Source organism: Tamandua tetradactyla, chromosome 7, assembly GCF_023851605.1.
Source record: "Tamandua tetradactyla isolate mTamTet1 chromosome 7, mTamTet1.pri, whole genome shotgun sequence".
Taxonomy (NCBI): domain Eukaryota; kingdom Metazoa; phylum Chordata; class Mammalia; order Pilosa; family Myrmecophagidae; genus Tamandua; species Tamandua tetradactyla.
Genome location: NC_135333.1, coordinates 155,030,004 through 155,048,656, shown reverse-complemented (window position 1 = coordinate 155,048,656; position 18,653 = coordinate 155,030,004). Strand labels below are relative to the sequence as shown.

Below are 18,653 nucleotides of genomic sequence, written 5' to 3'. Positions count from 1 at the left end.
GTGTCAAAGCCTGGGTAGGGGTCGGGATCAAAGCCGCGGGAGTTCCACACAGAACTGGAACTGGCCTCTCTGCCGGGGCTGTGATCAGTCAGCTGTGAAAACTTCTGGTCCTTCAGATTCTTCAGCTCTTGGAAGACGAACCTGCCAGTGCGAAGGAGGGGAGTGGGAGAAGCTGGGGAAGCTTTTAGGGTCCTGAATTGAGGGGTTTAAAAATCCCAGTGGCCTGTTCCCCAGCTTCACACCTCCTTACGGTAATTTAAATCACTGACACCCCGGGCAGGGGATTTTTGTGTCGAATCCTTTGGCAAAGAGTTCTTGGCCCTCACTCATGCTTGCCACGATCAGATTTCTCTTCTCAGACTACAGTTAGCCAGGAGGTAGGGGGTATTTGCTTTCAATCTTTTTTTTTCTGTGCTTATTTCACCTCGTGTGGTTGGATGTGGAAGGCAGGGGAGGGGGTTCCAAATCCAGTGAAACTCCCGTTCCGTGAGTATTCCTTTGCCTGTGGGGTTGGCAGTTCTTAAAGTTTAGCAAGTCTGCAAATAACTACAGAAAACAATAGCGTCCCCCTCCCTTCCTCTATTTTTTTTCTTTTTTTTTCTTTTCCTGCTTTCAAACGCCTTCGAGGCTGTAGCCGGGCTGGTCTCCAAAGGTGCAGCAGCCACAACAATCTCGCAGTTCAAAGTTAAACAGCAGCAGTTGCACAACTTCCAGCAACACTGGGCTAGTCACTACCGAGCTGAAACTCCAGGAGGTGAAGAGGAAACTTCTCTCCGCCCTTCCCCCTGGAAACCCAGATACCTCCATCCCGGCCCCCAGATACATTTGAGATAAGGTCCTGGAATTCGCTTGCCTTGTGGACCATGGCTCCCTTTGGAAGAAACTTGCTGAAGACACGGCACAAAAGCAGGTAAAGACCCACGTGTGTGTGTGAGTGAGACCATGTATTTGGGAATCTAAGTGTGAAAGAATGTGCTTCCTTGGAGTTCGATTCTGATAAAAACTCCCCTTAGGGGACAAAGCCCTAGGGAGTTAAGTCTTGTACATGTGAAACCCTAGTTGGTGAGGATATTGATCCAGTATGGATGGTGGCCAAGTGACAAAGATCACAGAAAGGAATTACTTTTTTGACTCCAGTTTTCTCTTCTGCCAGTCTTGGTTCCACAGCTAGCATCATCAAGAGTCTCTCAGTCGCACTGCACATTTGAGGGTAATAGGATGGTGAGTTTCATTTTGCTGCAAACAGAACGTAAGTGTATTACAGGAAGGGTTAAAATTTTGATGATGATATAACTAGAAATCATAGCCCCTAATTAGAAGGAAAAGCACAGCTGCTTATAGAAACTGGAAACAATGCTTCGGCTCCTCTGCGAGCTGGGCATTCCTGAAATCTGTAAAATACCCGAACTGAAAATACTTTATAGAGGAACTTCGTGTAAACTGATTTCTGTGGAAAATCCTTCAGAACTTTGGGTGGTTTGAAGCATTAAAGGAAGACTCAAGCAGCTGTTCTTCTTGATCCTTATGATTATTTTACTTTGATTTATTTTGCTATTTCGAGCATGCTATGCCCGTAATATAAATATAAATGTATTTAAGACACACACACACACACACACACACACACACACACACACACACACACAGATTTTTTGAGCAAGTCTGTTTCAGCCCCATTAAATATCTTATTAGGATCTCAAATGTTAAAGCCAAAATATGTGAGGATAATTTTAGATATGGACTTTACCTTTTGAATGTATTTTGGCTCTACTCTTCTGAACTATGCCTGTTTGTACTTGTCATAATTTACTTAGTGCAAATTTAAGAAGTATACAATTATATAGTCAGAAATGATATAATTATTTTAAAGTGTCTGTTTGACAATTCAGAATGTTAAACTTTTAAAGTAAATTTCAGCACTTTATTCTTTATTCAAGAATGCCTACCTTAAAAATTCTGGTCTTTAACTGATTCCAGATTTATTCATGATTTAGTTCATTAAATTTCCTTAAGAAACTAAACCAACAATAATGGTTACTGTAAATCTATCTAATCCAGTTTTATTTGCTAATAACAACATTTTATCACAAATGTGTCAATTCTGGTGATTAGCCAAACTATCTGTATGTTAGCAAATCAAATAAAATGGTTTGCCTATTTTTAAAATGTTTGCGATAGTTATCAAAAATAGTTTTATGCTTTAATGCCAGCAATGTATTAAAACTCTTTCCAGAAGACAAAAAAAAAAAATTCTTATTGCTTTTTTAAATGATTAATTTGTAGCACTAATTTTGAAGTACCTTTATTTAAATGTCATAAGGTACTTTGAGGAGTTCATGGTTTTATGAAGCAACTTTCGTTTCTGGAATAGTGGTCTTTCTAAATCCTATCCTTAGAGTTCAGGGTTTTTGTTGTTGTTGTTGTTTGTTTATTTTTATTTGTTTGTTAGCTTTTAGCAATTCAATAATTCTGTCATTAGTAAGCCAAATAATCGTGCAATAAAACTCTACAAGTGCCCCAGTGTATTTCCTGCAGGGGAGTACATTCTCTACTTTCATAACATCAGCTTTGTCACTGCTCCATCTTCTGCTCTATCCCTAAAACTAGCTTTCCTTCAAGGAAGTGAGTATACAAACACTCCCTTTCTTTAATGTGATGTTTTCTGTACATAATTATAAAAATAGAAAAGTTATTCCAGAAGGTATGCTTTCCCAGGAACATGAAAGTTTTGGGAAATTTTGCATTAGTGAAGATATGTGTAAATTTTTATAATAACTGAATGATTCTCTTTACATATTTTATTTCAATTTATTTTAAGAAAAATGTAAACTACAGTATATTCATGGTTGAGACATAAAAATATGGATATTTCAAATTAAGCAGTAAATAAGTCACAGGGCATATTGAAGTAAAATTAACATGTGTGTTTTCTTTTTCAATGTTTAGTATTGCTGTAAAATAGTTTTAGTTTAGTTTTGCTTTGTTTTTTCACCTTCTCAGAGATGAAACTACAGGTAAGCCTTAGTTACATGAGTTTATCCATTCTTTTTACCAAGTTTCACTTGGTATGAACCCCACTCCAACATACAGAAACCAAATATCTTTCCTTAAATGATGAGGGTTGTTCACTTTATGATAAAATATGATTTATGGTAGTACCATTATCTGATAAGAACTAATGTGTTCTTTAAATGTGTAGTGTAAAATAAAGTGTTTGTAGGCTGTAAAGAAAGAACGTGAGTAGTGTGCTTGTATACCTGATGATATATAACTATAAAATAAAATAACTATTTGAGCATGACTGCATTTTTATTATCAAGAAAAAAAATACAGATTCTTAGAAAGAAATTGTATGTTTAAAAGTGCATACTTTTTAAAAAGTTGGTTTATGAATATTCTGGATCCTGCTCTCTGTATATCTTCCATGGTTGCTAACTCTTGGAATGATATATAATCACACAAGATAGAGCCTTATGAGTTAGTTCTGTAAGTATTCTCAGTATATATGGATATTTGAGAGTTTTTAAGATAAATGAGACCCAAATAACATTTCAAAGTATGAGACATAAAAGCTTAGACAGCAAAAACTAGCGTGGGGAGGGCAGGCCCATATTTGCCTAAACACCGCTGCTTTCTCATGCCCAGGACAGTGCCTGCATTTGGTTGGTCGGCAATAATAGTTTTTTTGTATTATTTTGTAAAGGATAATATGATTTGTACTCAAATTAGAAAAAGTATTGTTAAAGCTGTTTTATCCTTTGTGTGTCATGCCATGTCATTTATTAATATATGAAAGCCTATAGTTTATAAATAATCATTTGATACTCAATGCAACCAGAACCCTAAGGAGATATGCAAGAATAACCAAGCTGTTCTTGCCTTGCCAGATCATCTTTTCTAACATTTAAGACATATTTCCTTTAAAAATTTGGGACAGTCTTTCAAATATTCAAGAATAACAGATTATATTTGAGAATACACATTTTCCAGGCTTTTCATTTCCAACTTTTGTATAAATAAAAGAAACGGGGCCATCTAAAACTTGTTAGGTGTACAATCAGAGTTAACCTTCTCAGGCTTAATAAACTTCTAATTGTAGTTTAACAGTGAAGGAGTACAATAGAATACTGTATAACTGAATTGAACAATATTTAATCCAGTCCAGAATAATTACAAATGCCACTGAGGAAAGAGAAGCTTTAAATTTATACGCTGTTTACAATTCTCGTAACTCATAACCAGGAACAGTATAATTTTCAGAACATCTTTGATCTCAGAAGATAGGTTGTTAACTTTGGTTTCAGAATGAAAGATATTTTGTGACAGAATCTCAAAGACATGCATATTTTTTTAAGTAGGAGAATGAAAATGTTAAAGACTGGAGACGTTTTCTTTTCAACAAACTTTTTAAGTCTTTAAAGCATCTACTTTCTAAATTTGTATTCTAAAAGTAACCAGGTAGCCACTGTTTCTCACATAAAAGCCAAAGAAGCAAGTAAGGAAATACTAATCTACTTGATATTCAATAAATGAATAGAGAGTAACATTTAGGTTTCATATAAGTTCCATTTGTGAGTGTGATTGTTTTTATTTTAGATTCCATTTTCAAGATAAGATTTTTTAAAAGGTGATGTTCCTAAACAGCAATCAGGGACTTTTTAAAAGAAGTTCGGAAAATAGGATGTCACTTTAAAAGCTCTTGGAATACTTGGTTGTGAAACATGATTCTTCACATGTTTTAATTAATAAGATTTGGAGGCAAATAGGTGGTTGACCTTTTATTTTATTTATTTGTTTTTTCACATGGTCAGGCACGTTTCTGGCATGGCAGGCGAGAACCCGGCCTGCTGACCTCCATGGCCTGCCCTGATGGTTACCTTTTAACCAATCTTCTAAAAGCAGAAAATTGCCTTGTACAGCAATCAGTGTTCTATATATTTTTCAGAGCTGCAAAATTAGAATCTTTTACTTAGGTAATTTGTAAGAGAAGAGAAAATTAGCAACGAATATGAGGGAACGAAATCTGGTTAATAAGACCTTTATAATTACTGTTATAGTACTATTTAGTCATCTCTTGGCTTTCCCTCTGGCTTTAGCTCTTAGGGTTCAAAAATCCACAAGTAATATGAGACATCCTCACAATATCAAATTGAAATTAAAAAGCTCTAAAAAATACTCCTAATGAATATATTTGAAGTAAATATCACAGCTCTATTGTTCTATAATGGGTATGTACAATTTGCTTTTAAATACATTAGAACATATCTGGCCATTTTTAAAAGATCAAATGCATTATATTTCCTCCATTAGTATGGCATACCATGACTACTTCATCAGAAAGAAGAATTAAGCTTTGCAGTTAGGGTAAATATTACTGTCAAGAAGGACATCTTCTCTCTGTAGTTAGTTATATGGTAATTTATGAATTCTGCAAAATGGAAAATTACCTTAATATTTTTAACATTCCAATAAAGACTTTAAATGTTTCCAAAATTGGATTAAGAAATGTCAGGATTTTGAGTGTGTAAGTCTTCCTAGGTTCCCAGGAATCCCTGAAAGAGATTTCCCTTGTTGATACATGGTAACTCAAGTAGCTATTAGCTGGCATCAGGCATTCTATTAGAAACCAAGGCTAGAATGCTTTTTCCCTGGCAAAAATATTTGGAGAACTGTGGCAGTGGTGAAACTGAGCTCTAGATTAAAACTGGAATTGTTTAAAAGCCATGAACCAACTTAAACTACACTAAATAAGCTTTCATGTTTTGTATTTCCATACCAATTCATGACACATATCAAAGCAAAAAGTTTTAAATGGATTTTTGAAAAGAAATTTTTAAAAGTTTGAAGCCAGCTAACGTTTTTTGTTTAGCTAGCAATCTTATTAGCTGGACTAAAATATCAGAAAGTTTTGTTGCTATTTAATTGGTATGTAGTTCAGGACTTCCGGTAATTGCCCTAAATAATCCACAAAAGTGTGTCTCTATGTTTGGTTGATTTTAACTCTGAAAATGGAAGAAAATTGAAGTAGGGGTACAGGTTTATGTCTTCCAAGAATACGTGATATTAGACCTTCTCAAGGAACCTCTTTGTCTCTGGTATAATGGTTTTCTAAAATGAGGCCTCATGTTATCTACACCATATACAGATCAAAAGAAAAAGTTCAGCGCACTTCTGTGTTCTAATATTCTGTAATGTGTGTTTGGTAAGGCGTTTTTTTTTTTAAACATTCTTTTGACAAAACACAACATTGATTTCTTAAGAGTTAATTATTTACTATTTTTAATGGATTGTGAGTCCATTCCTCTGGAGCCTGTTTTAATACTATGCCTTGTAGAAAGAGTTTGCATATCTGTGGGTTAGGACTGAGACTGTACCCAAAGCACTACTAATAGGAATTATTATCCAAGTGCAAAGTACTTACTTTATATGAATAGAAGAGAGTCATGGGAAGATGTTTATCACTGGCAATGATAAGCAAGGTATTTCAAGAATAAGAATGGCCAATGAGTATTAAGTGCATGGGCAAACAAGGAAATTTATCCTTACAATTTTATATCTACAGGCTGGAATGCAATCTGGTTTTATAAAGAAAATGGTTTAAGTCTTCTATAATCAATTCTCTGGAGTACAGTTTCAGTTCTAGATAAAAAGTGTTTGTGGTAGTACTTGGCAGACAGTAGGTATTCAGTAAATATTTGCTGACTAAGAGCATAAGTTCAACAAATATACACCAAATGCAGCTGATCCCCAACATAGGACGTACATCAGAGCAGTAGGTAAGTACATTTTGTTGAATGGATGCGTGGTTAACTTAAAGAATGGATCCGTATGTGAGGGGTAGACTTCAACTATCCCTGGTCCTGGGCTCAACTCCTCCTTGTTATTGAGGCTTTATGGAGCTGTGGTAGAAAACAAGCCAAGAAGCAAGGTTGCTCATTCTTCTTTAGGGATGCTGTTTCCTGCATAACGAGGAATCAGGCTCATATTCTTAACCATTACCTCTTATGACCTATTTAGGATTTAGTTTTTCATCTGCAAAATAGAGTTTAATCTTAAACCAACAAGTTTTTGTATGTAAAAGACTTACTACGGTGCGAGGTACGTGACAAAAGCTCAATGAATGTTCACTCATTGCCCAGACATGCTGTGAAATATATCTAGGTTCTTAAAGCTTAAACATGGTGTGATAATTTGGGCTTTGAAACTTCAACTTTGACTTACTAGAGCTTCTATGGGCCACTGATCTTTTTTTCTCCTGTACATATAAAGAGGTAGATTTATATATTACAAAATGTAGTTAAGAATGAGTACAGGTGTTGTATGGGATTATCTTTGTATTTTCATGAGACAGTTTGATTCTGACAGCTTTTTAGGCTTAATCTTCATGCTTCTTTTGTGCTACAATTGTCAGACCTTTAATAATTTTGCAAGGCATAACATTGTATAGTTTAAGAGCTATTTCCTATGTGTTTTTGTGGAGTTTTGATAAAAAAATGGATATAACTTAAATAATTTAGTTTTATCTTTAATTTACAAAATGAAGGGTTGAATTAGTCATTTAAGGTCCTTTTGGGTCTAAGCTTCTATGATACAAAAATTTGCAATGCAGAGGAGTTTCAATTCTAATGGTACCATTTATGTACCTTTTAAGATAACATAAAAAATAGAATTACAAGAATTTTTTTCGTACTTTTTTTTAACTCTAACCTAAAGCATTGCCACATAACCTCCATCATGATAGGTAGTACTTTAGTGCATGTTAATGTATTTATTTTTATTTACAAAATGTGATCAGTTTATAAGTGATAATAGTATCTAATAATGCCTGTGTTTACTATTTGCTAACCATGGTTCTAAGTTTACCACCAAAATGTATGAATGAAATGAGTAGCTTTATTTTCATTTCATTTCTTAATCACTGGTAAACACTAAATTTGGTATAGTACCAGACATGCAAAGACACAACCCCATTCCTAAGAGATTAAACTCCTAATTGAGGAAACAGCACAATGGTTAAATGTCTCATGCATGAAGTATTTTTTTTAATCACTCTCCCATGGGAAACCTATCTTTGACAGAGTAGATAAAATCACAGTCTTCATAATACAATTAAAAAAAATGATAGTATAAATCTCTTGGAATTAAGGAAGGGCTATTTCTCCATAGAGTAGGTGCTCAATAAATGTTATTTATTACTTTAAGTAGAAGAACATAGAAAAGGAGTAAAAGTAGGTAAAAGAAAATAAAAGGAGCATCATCTAATTAGCTTTATTAAGCTCCCACATTTAGGTGACAGGCTTGGACAAGACAAGGGAATGCAATAAGTTATAGATGTAGGAGGGGGTTGAATCACACAGAGCCAAGACTGACTCAGATAGGATAATCAAAAAAGTGGAATATAGGAAACAGGCAGCAAGATGGTCAGTTTGGTGAGAATTCACAATTTTCATTGGGTGGGTAGAGAAAAAAAATTTTTACAATTGAGATTACAAAGTATTTAGAAAAATTTTAAGGATGTGTTTGTATAATAGTGTCAGATTTAAAGTTATCTGTAGTTGATTGCTGTTCAATTTAATACTTGTAGTAAATTGGTCAGTGTATAAGTTCATGGAATAGAGTGCCTTCACTATTTCGTAAGTCTTAATTTTAGTTCAGTTAATGCAGGCAATGGCCCAATTTCAACAAACTTTCATGTCCATAATCTATAGGTGTTTTGTGTCTGTGCCCTGTTGAAGGACCATGCAAAGTGTATGTTTGTTGTTCTCCACCGAAGACTGGGACATTTCTGTCCCATCTAAAATACATTTTTGTTAGTCTAATGCTCCTCATTTACTCTGACCTTTTTCAATTCCACTGGAGTTCCCGCAATGATGGGTAACTGAAAAATTTAGAAGTCAGTGGGAGAGCATTAGTTTTGGGGGACCAGATTCTAATTATAATAAAGGATAGCTATTATTAGCTCTGCATATAAGAACTCACATCTGCCTGGAAGCTGTGAGATATTATTGAAATTCCATGGATGTTCCCACTGGATAGACATATAATAACCATATTCTCATATGAAGTAAAGAATTCTGGACAATTAGAACAACGTTTAAGAAGCAATAGTGGACCTTAGAGGTGCCGTCTCTATTAACAGTGAGCTAGGTATCTATAGAAGTGGAGCACAAAATATTCAGCTTGGTGTCTTGACTGCATACCCCTCTAGTCTAGTATTGAGAGCCAAAGAAGAACTTCCTATGACTATTAATAATGCTAATAAAACTAAATTACTTTTTATTCTTGTTTTATTCATTTTTAGTGGTTCCACTTTTTATTAGGAGACTTGCCATAATCACATTTTAGAGTAAAATGACTTGTACTATGTTATGCTTACACAGTCTGTACATACTGTAGTATCATTTTCTCAACTATTATATCATTTAAAAAAATTAATGAACTTATGAACGATACCCCTCTGTCAGATTTGGTATCTACTCATATATATTTTAATCATTGTGTCATGATGATGGCTATTTAATAATTTTTTAAAACTCAGTAATAGTTGTTGAATCCCAAATTTTGGGACCACTCTGATAGATTAAAGATGAATCATATATGGATCATAATTTTAAAGAACTTGCTGATTAGTAAATACTCAAGATGCACATAAATATTTGAAATACAAAGCAGGGAGTTTTAAGTATCACAATAAAATCCACGCATTTTAAAAATATTATTTCCCTTTTGATAAATGCCAGAAGCACATATTAAGATGCTAGGGAAAGAATATTTTATCCCTAGGTGCTGGAGATAAAGTAGTGAGCAAAATAATCAAGTTCTTTCCTCTCATTGAGCTTACACTGCAGCGGTGGGCAAGCAAACAATAAAGAAGCAATTACTGAGTAAGAAATTTCAGATAGTGTTTACTGCCATGAGGAAAGAAACCTAAGGCTGTGATAGAGAATGTGTGGAGGTCTGGGAAGGGGAGGCATTTGAGTGAAGACTTGAATTACCGAAAGGGGTTAGCCTTGTAAAGCTCCAGAGGAAGAGTAGTTTTAGGCAGATGGAACAGAAAGAGTGAAGGCACAGAGATAGGAAAGAGCTTGGACTGTAAGAGAGCAGAAAAAAAGAGCAATGAGTAAAGGGTCAACTGGTAGGAGATACTGTTGAAGGCTTAGGTGGGATGTGCTCATTTTAGGCATTTGTGGATCATAAGGGACGTATTTGTACTTTAAATGCAAGGGAAATCCATTGAATGTTGTTAAACAGGGAAAATATGTATCTTATTTAAATATTTTAAAAGGTCACCCTGGCTGCTATATGGAAGAGGGAACATAGTAGGACTGCGAGTGGAAGCAGTTATGAAGATATTGCAATAAGCCAAGCAAAACAATGATGACTAATGTGATAATAGTAAAGGAGAGATGTGGCAAAATACATACATTTTGGAAGTAGAACTGTTGGGATTTGCCAATGGGTGTGGAGAACTGAAGGATGATTCTGAAATTTTGATTTCAGCAACTGTAATGGTAGTGTCAACTTTGGAAAGGGAGACTAAATTTATAGTGGATCAGATTTTTTTTGAGGGGGAATAGGTGAGAAATTAATGGCTCTGCTATGACTTGGCTAGTTTGAAATGCTTATTAAATATCCGAGTAGATATATTCAGTAGAATATTGATAGTGCTATAGTTAAAGTGGGGTGTGATGCCAGAAGGATAGTTCAGTGCTCCTCTGCTGGTTTCACAAAGCAGCATTTGAACTGGATCCTAAGTGAGAGGGAAGATTTGGATCTAAAAAGATGGGAGAAGAACATAGCAGGAAAAAAAAATGGGAAAAGGCAAAGCGTTTGGTATATTAATGCCAAGGCAGTTTATAGAAGATTATTTTAAACTTTATGAATTTAAACTAAACAGATTATATTAAATTTTCATTTTTTTATAATGGGGACCACTAAAGACTTTGAACAAGAAAATTGCATGATTATTATGCAACATGAAGATTAATCTGGTAGAAAATACTGAAGGGAATAGATAAAGGTTGTGAGTGGTCCAGTTATGGGGAAGTTCAAACGATCTCTTACATAAAAGTAAAATTAGATGAATTCAAAAGAGTCACTATGGAAGCAGAATTTATAGCTATTCAAAATTGAATGGATGCGGCAGTAAAAGATAGAAAAACAATCAATGGTAGCTATAATTTGGTGCCTGAATGATGGGAAGTTTAGGAGTTTCATCATTAAGAACAGAAAAGAAAGATGAGTATAATTTTTGTGAAGAAAGAACATCAGGGTAAAGAGTCAAAAATTTAAGGGGTCATTTGAATGTTTCCAAATATTCTACCTCCAAACACCTGGTGTTTGGACACATTACACCTGAGATGGGGTTATGAAAGCAGCCTTTCATCCAACCTACTCTCATCCCTCCTGAGATCCATATGAGGCTGATTAATATGAAGTATACTGCACCTGGGATGGGACTCTAAAGACAAAGCACACTGGTTCCCCAGTGATGACCTTTAGACTGACTAATACTGTCTTAAACCCACTCAATCTACATGAGACATTTAGCAGCCATTCCCTGTACGATCACTTTAGTCATTACCGTTGGTTGAAATTATTACCAAATATGGATATCACTTCCTCTAGATTTTTTCTTCTGTGTAAAGACCATCTTATTTTCATCTTTTTGTTCTCTAGAGAACCTTGCCCAGAATAATGGTGTACATAGTAAAGTCATTAAATGCTTTATTATTTAAATAAGTAAAATCTTGAATTTTGGTTCAGAAACATCATCTATAGCAGGGAATGGCAAAATTTTTGTGTAAAGGGCCACACAATAGTATTTTAGATTTTGTCTCTGTTTTACCTACTCACTCTGTCATAGTGTGAAAACAATATGCACAATATATAGTTAAAGGACATAACTCCAATCTAATAAACAAGCAGAGGTAAATGGGCCTCTACACCCTAGATTTGCAGATCCCTGATTTATATTATTGACTGACAAGTTGCCTTCATTTACACCCCTAAATTCTCAAAACAAAAAACAGAAGCATTTAATACCTACCATGTTATACACTTAGGCTCCAAAGATGAAGTATGCAGCCCAGGACCTGACTGGTAAACTAGCAAAAGACAAGCATATGCAAAGAAGAAAATGTTATTGTTGAGTGTACAGTGGGTTCTATAGATGCATTAAGAACAGGCATCATTTCTATCTGGGATGATGGGAATGAGGTTATTCAGCAAATATCATAAAAGTTTCTGAAGCAACATTTGAAGCAGAGCAAAGACTCAAATGGAGAAGGAGAATTGTGTTACAGGTGAAGAAACAGATGATGGAAAGGCCCGCAGTCAAAACAAAAGCATGGTAGATGCAGCTCAATCCAACCTAGCAATCAACAGAGGGATATCTTCACTGCTTGCTAACCTCATATTAGATCTTTCCAAGAATTTAGGAATGACTAGCTCCATGCATATAATAATGAATGCTGGTTATGAGTTGGGAGGTAGATCAGGGAAGGAATCATTATAGTAAGCCAAAAAAGAAAAGAAAGGCATTAAAAATAAGGGACTCGGAAACCACTTCAAGAATTTTAAGCAAGAAAAGTACACAATTAGATTTGCAGTTTTAAAAGGTAATCTGGCAGTATTTTGTGGACTTCAAGTGAGAAGAGGCTAAGAATTCATGATAATAATCCAATATTGTAATAGCTTACTAGAGTAATCTAGAGTAAAACAGGGTTGTTTGAATTGTGGCAATGGTGATGGATAGATAGGAAGCTTTCTTAGTAGGAAAATAAGATATAGTGATTTTTGTTAAAAGCGGATAAGAGAGTGAAGAGTTCAAGGGGCCCCTCTGTTTTCAAGCTTGAGACGTGGAAAAGGGGAATGGTATTTAAATTCAGTAAAATAAAAAAAAAGTCAGGAGATGGTATAGATCAGGATATGGGAAAAGATAGACCCATATTTCCAACTTCCTTAGAAATTGGAAGAGAGGTGAGTGTCAGTTTTCGTGAGTCAGTTTTGATGTGCTAAGTTTGAGGTGCCTGTGGGTTATGCAAATATAAATGACAAGTAAAGATTCAAAGAAGGAAGATGGAAAAATGGGCATAGAATGCAAGAACTCAAGGGCAAAATAATTAGATTTGACAATCATTGTTGCACGACTCTGATAAAGTTATGGATGATATTATAGTCACCCAGGAAAATGTGACAAGAAATGTGTTATAGTCAAAACCTGAGACATGCCAACTGCAGCCATTGCAACTTACTGTCTAATAAAATGACACACACACACCCAGAATTAGTGGTTGAGAACAAGAATTGATTACTTTTCATTATTGTATGGGTTGGCTGACTGTCTGGTTTCTTTGCTGGTCTTCATGATTGTGTGAATTTGCTGGGTGACTCTTCTGTTGATTTTGTCTGGCATCTCTCATGCAGCTGTGCGGTAGCTCAGGGCTGGGTTCAGATGGGATAGCCAAGAGAGCATAGTGGCTGTCTCGCATGGTCTTTCATCAAGTGATTTTTCATCAAATGAGGGCAGTGTTCCAGGAAGAAAAGTTCTTGAGGCCTGTACTCCAGGGCTCGTACAACTTTGCTTTGCCACTTCCTATTGGTAATAGTAGGTCCCATGGTCAGTTTGAGTGGAAAGGAAATTGACCCCTGCTCTTGATAGGAGAAGTTATGAAGAATTTGTGGCCAAGTAAATCTACAATACATACAGTTATTGAATACTTGGAGGAATCAAAATCCATGAGGGTAGAGAAGGACAAGTTAAGACCAGGAGGAGATGGAGAAGGAAAAGTTAGAAAGAGAAAGAAAGAACCATGTGAGAGTCAAGACTCAAGGGAAGGGGAGATGCAACAATAACAGGGAGATGTCTACAATGTGTAACGTTGCAAAAAAATGAAGTCAGGTTAGTTCTGCAAATGGTTACTGGATATGGCAGTTGGAATTCTCTGATCACCTTAACAAGAAATGCATCTCTCCAGGGTGGGTGAGGGCAGAAATCATTTTACTGCCCTCACCATTAATTGAATAGTTAATGTAAGTGATGAACTGGAGAGAATAACTGTGGACTGCAGTTTATGTTTTACTGTGAAGGAAAGATAGTAGAGGGGAATATGTGGTCAAATGAAGGTCATTACAAAGGGGCGGCAAGAGTTAGAGACAAAAGTAAAAAGTGCCAAGGGAAAGATGGAAGACATGAAGAGCTTGAGAAGGGATGCGTTATGAAGCAGAGTTTTAGAGAAGGATGAAACTGAAATTGAAAGCACCTTAAATAGATTTAACCTTGGAAAGGAGAATGGACCCCAATAATTTAAACATAGATGACTGGTATTTTGCCTGTATTAACAATGGTATTACATTACAAAATGGTATTAGATTTGATGACAGTCCTGGTATATTCATTTTTCTATGATTATGAGTTTGTTATTGCTCTTTTGGTCACTTATTTGTGACTAATACAAAGAGTTAATTATTTTAGAATAAATGTCTAAAAGGAAGTTTTGAAGTCGAATTTTGTTGCAGTTTTTAACAGAGCATGCTCAGAAACTGAAAATAAGGGATAAAGGGGCTCACCTCATTTTTCGACTATCCTAGTAGATAATTCAAATTCTTACATATTTCTAAAGCCATTCAAATATGTCAGAATATCTCAGAATAGATTAAGAGGGAAGAGTAGGTGCCTGCAAACAAATACAAGCTTAAAATCCTCATCATTAGGAAATATCATCTATAAAAAAAGGGAAAACAAATTATGGATTTGGATGCCTAAAGGAAGACTAATACTATATAACTACAGCTAAATATTCAGGCTAGGTAACTTTCTTTTTTAATAAATATGTTTTTTAGTTATAAAATATTTCTCTGAAAAGTGCAAATCAACAAGGAAACTTTAGATATTTGCCAAGCACAGTTACTACTGGGAAATAAATTTCCAGCGAGATGAGATATTTTCTCAGCATTTCATTTGGTAAATACTACATGTTAAATATTTGCATTTCGATTATAATCAATTTCCGGAATCCAAACTATGAGCTTAGTTTACCTAACCCCTAGTGTGCTTCAATACACGTTCTTCACACATTGGCTTCCCCTGTCTAGGTTTTGGGAGTTATGTACTATTGCTAACCTGCAATTATGGAATGTCTAAGGTTTTTCATATCCTGCATGACTGGTTATATTATTACTACCTAGAAAAAGAAAGGTCTGAGCTATTTATGACTATAAGGACTTTTGTTGATCTCTTCCTGGGACTACAGCACCATGATCCAAAAATGTAATTTTGGAGGGCATTTGTCACAAACTACATAAAATTATAAAATTAACCTGTTGGCTGATAGGCCAGAGCTTCTTAACCATTTGTTTGTTTCATTAATTTTGACTTTGTTTAAACTTTATTGTGTGTATGTGAGTGTGCTTGTGTTTTAAAGAGAGAATATCACAATTACCATACTCCATGGCTATTTCTATTTCACGTACAGCATAAGATATTTGCTTTACTTAAAATATCTTCAGCTTTCCTGAGGTGCTCACTTTTCTTAAGAAAAGAAAATAGCCGTCAAACTTAAAATAGATATAAAAGTTACATATAACTTTTAATGGCTGAACAATTGGGAAACAGATAATGAGTGCTTTAGAACCTACTTAAAACAATTTCATGAACAATTCTCTAAACTGAGAGAAGCCCTGCAACTCTCTCTTAGATTAAAAAATATATTCCTTCAAAATTTATAATGTGGTAGATAAAAGAACACATTAGCATGTTTTATAAAATTCTGGGTAGTCCTGCTTTAGTTACATTGAAATATCATTTAATTTTTAATTAAATATTGGTGTTTTGTGAAAAAATAAATGGTATGTTTCATTGCAAATAGTTTCTTGTAAAGAAAATAGCTGAATTTAGGTGTTGCAGATGTTTCCTGATAAACACAAATTTTGTGAGATGAAGTACAAAGAAGGTCAAATAAGTTTGGGAAATACTATATACTATACCAGAATCCCTTTCCTTCTCAAGAATTTTATTGTATTTTTTTTGTTTTTTTGAGATATATATTCACATACCAGATAAGCATCCAAATTGTACAGTGGTTCACGATATTATCATATAGCTGTGCATTCATTACAATGTGTTTTTGAGCATTTTTTTACTCAAAAAAATAGAATAAAAATTAAGTGAAAAAGGACACTTAAAGCATCCCATATCCTCCAGACCCCCTATTGTTTATTTATTTCTTGTCTGACATTTTCTTATTCATCTGCCCATACACTGGATGAAGGGAGTGTGAGTGTCAGTCACAGGTTTTCATAATCACATGGTCACCCCTTAAAAGCCCTATAGTTATTCCATCATCCTCAAGAATCAAGGCTACTGGATTACAGTTCAACAGTTTCAAGTATTTCCCTCTAGCTACTACAGTACACCAAAAACTGAAAAGGGATATTTTATCCTGCGTACAAATAACCGCCAGAATGACCTCTTGACTGTATTTGAAGTATCTCAGCCACTGAAACTTTATTTTGTTTCATTTCTTTACTGCTTTTGGTCAAGAAAGCTTTCTCACTCCCACGTTGCCAGGGCCAGGCTTGTCCCCAGGAGTCCTGTCCCACATTGCCAGGGAAATTTGCACCCCTGGGAGTCATGTCCCATAGAGGGAAGGGCTTGAGCTCACCTGTGGAATCGGTTTAGAGAAGCCAATCTGACAACAAAAGAGGTTCTCTGGGGGGTGACTCTTAGACATAGCATAGGTAGGCTTAGCTTCTCCTCTACGGGGATAAGTTCGTAAGGTCAAGCCCCAAGATCAAGGACTTGGTCCATCAAATTGGCAGTCCTCACTGCTTGTGAGAATATCAGGAATTTGTCAGGTGGGAAAGTTTATTTTCACCTTTTCCCCCAGTCCTTTAAAGGAACTTTGCAAATACATTATAATCGTCTGCCCTAATTACTCTGCCGTGCATCAGGGTATCACACCAACCTGTGCAAACCAACAAAGTCTCACTCCTTATTCAAAGTCCTATTTAATTATGAATTATAGTGTTCAAATAAGCTGACAATACAAATTAAATTAGATAATGTGCTACAGAAAATATAAATTTTGATTGGTATGGATATTAAATGAGTTAGAACATGGCAAGCACTTATAAAGTGCATATCACATAGTGAGCCTTTATTAAATGTTGGTGCTATTATTAATAATATCTGATTTTGTAAAAGTAATGTGTTTATATAGAAAAATATTATAAGGAAATTATTAAAATTTTAACAATAATTATCTCTAAGTGTAAGATGACTTGACCATGTTTAATTTTCTTATTTGAACTTCTTCATAGTTTGCTACTTTTTATGATAAAATTGTTGTATAAACATAAATAAGATAATTCAAAAATGTTTATTATATGAAAAAGACAGTAATCAAACGTAAGTGCACCTGGCTCCTTGCATTTTACTACATTACATTTTTTAGATTTCACAGTAATAGAAATCAGAAAACTTTATCTCTTGAATAATTGTGTAAACCAATTTTTAAAGTCTTTTAGAATTATGAATAGAATGGAAAGTCAGCTTAAGATTTTATTTAGCCGTGCATTACAGAAACTTCAAGATAATTGTGAAGTTGCTTTTTAAACAGATAAAAGTAGAGATATGTGTTTTATAAGACTTTTGATTGCCAAGAAAGTCAACCATTGAATATTACATTTCTAGGCAATACTGTAAGTATTGACAATGTGTAAAAAATGAATATTCTATTCTCTTATCTTTCTTTCATGATGCCACGAACATCCTTTCCCTTAACAGTTTCAGATGTCTGACTCTGATTTAGATCTTGTTTTCAGAGAGAAAACTTAATAAAATATACTTATCATTATATTAGAATTAATAGAATTCATCAATTAGCTGATTCAATTCTAACTCATTCATCTAAATTCATTTTCCCCACTTATTAGCTGAGTACTTAATCGCTCATATTGGGTGCACAGGTGGTTCAGTGGTTAGAATGCCTACCTTCTATGCTGGAGACCTGGGTTCAATTCCCCGACCATGCACCCCCCCAAAAAAAACTCTTAATGCCACAGTTTCCTCATCTATAAAATGGATTTGACAATAAAACTATTTCATAAGGTTGTTATGAAAATTGAGTAAGTTAATATGTATGACGCATTTAGAAATATGCCTCACATATACTGAGGGTTTTCTTCCATGCATCCCATGCTTTTCTTCTCCCAAGTCACCTTACTATATCTAAAATTTTTATTCTTCTAACTTCCTGGCCCACAAATAATTATGTTGTCTTAAAGTGAATGGTCTTCCTAAAGCAAGATCTAAATCAGCTTCCTTGTTGCAAATTAGATCTCTTGATGTTTCTTATTTAATCCTTCTACAATGTGTTATAGAAATTGAAAATGAAAGTCAGACATTGAGTTCAACTTCTATTTATTTTTATTATTTATTAAATGTTATTTAACATTTATTAGTTTGTTGTCCTTCTCTGAAACTTTATAGCATAGTTTTACAGAGTGTATCTCATGATTTCCAATCCTATTTACTATGGACTTGAACTTTTAGTCTCTTTTGCTAAACATTTTTTTTTCTCCTTTCTAACTATATGATAAATTCCTAGACACAATGACCATCTTATCTTCCATTTCTGTTTTATCCTCAG

The 18,653-nt window shown here is 34.6% G+C and overlaps 1 protein-coding gene across 2 annotated transcripts in view; it reads left to right on the top strand.

The window, feature by feature from the left end:
- Positions 1–545: 545 nt before the first annotated feature.
- The window catches only part of RASSF9 (Ras association domain family member 9), a 33,728-nt gene continuing 15,620 nt past the window's right edge, over positions 546–18,653 (top strand). Inside the window, exon 1 of one of the 2 annotated variants that reach the window (XM_077111536.1) lies at positions 546–910. In XM_077111536.1, the coding sequence (XP_076967651.1) occupies positions 864–910 (47 nt within the window). In that variant the 5' untranslated portion in view covers positions 546–863. Of the gene's footprint in view, positions 911–940; positions 1,250–18,653 lie in introns of those variants that run through there. The other variant, XM_077111537.1, reaches the window with a different exon arrangement.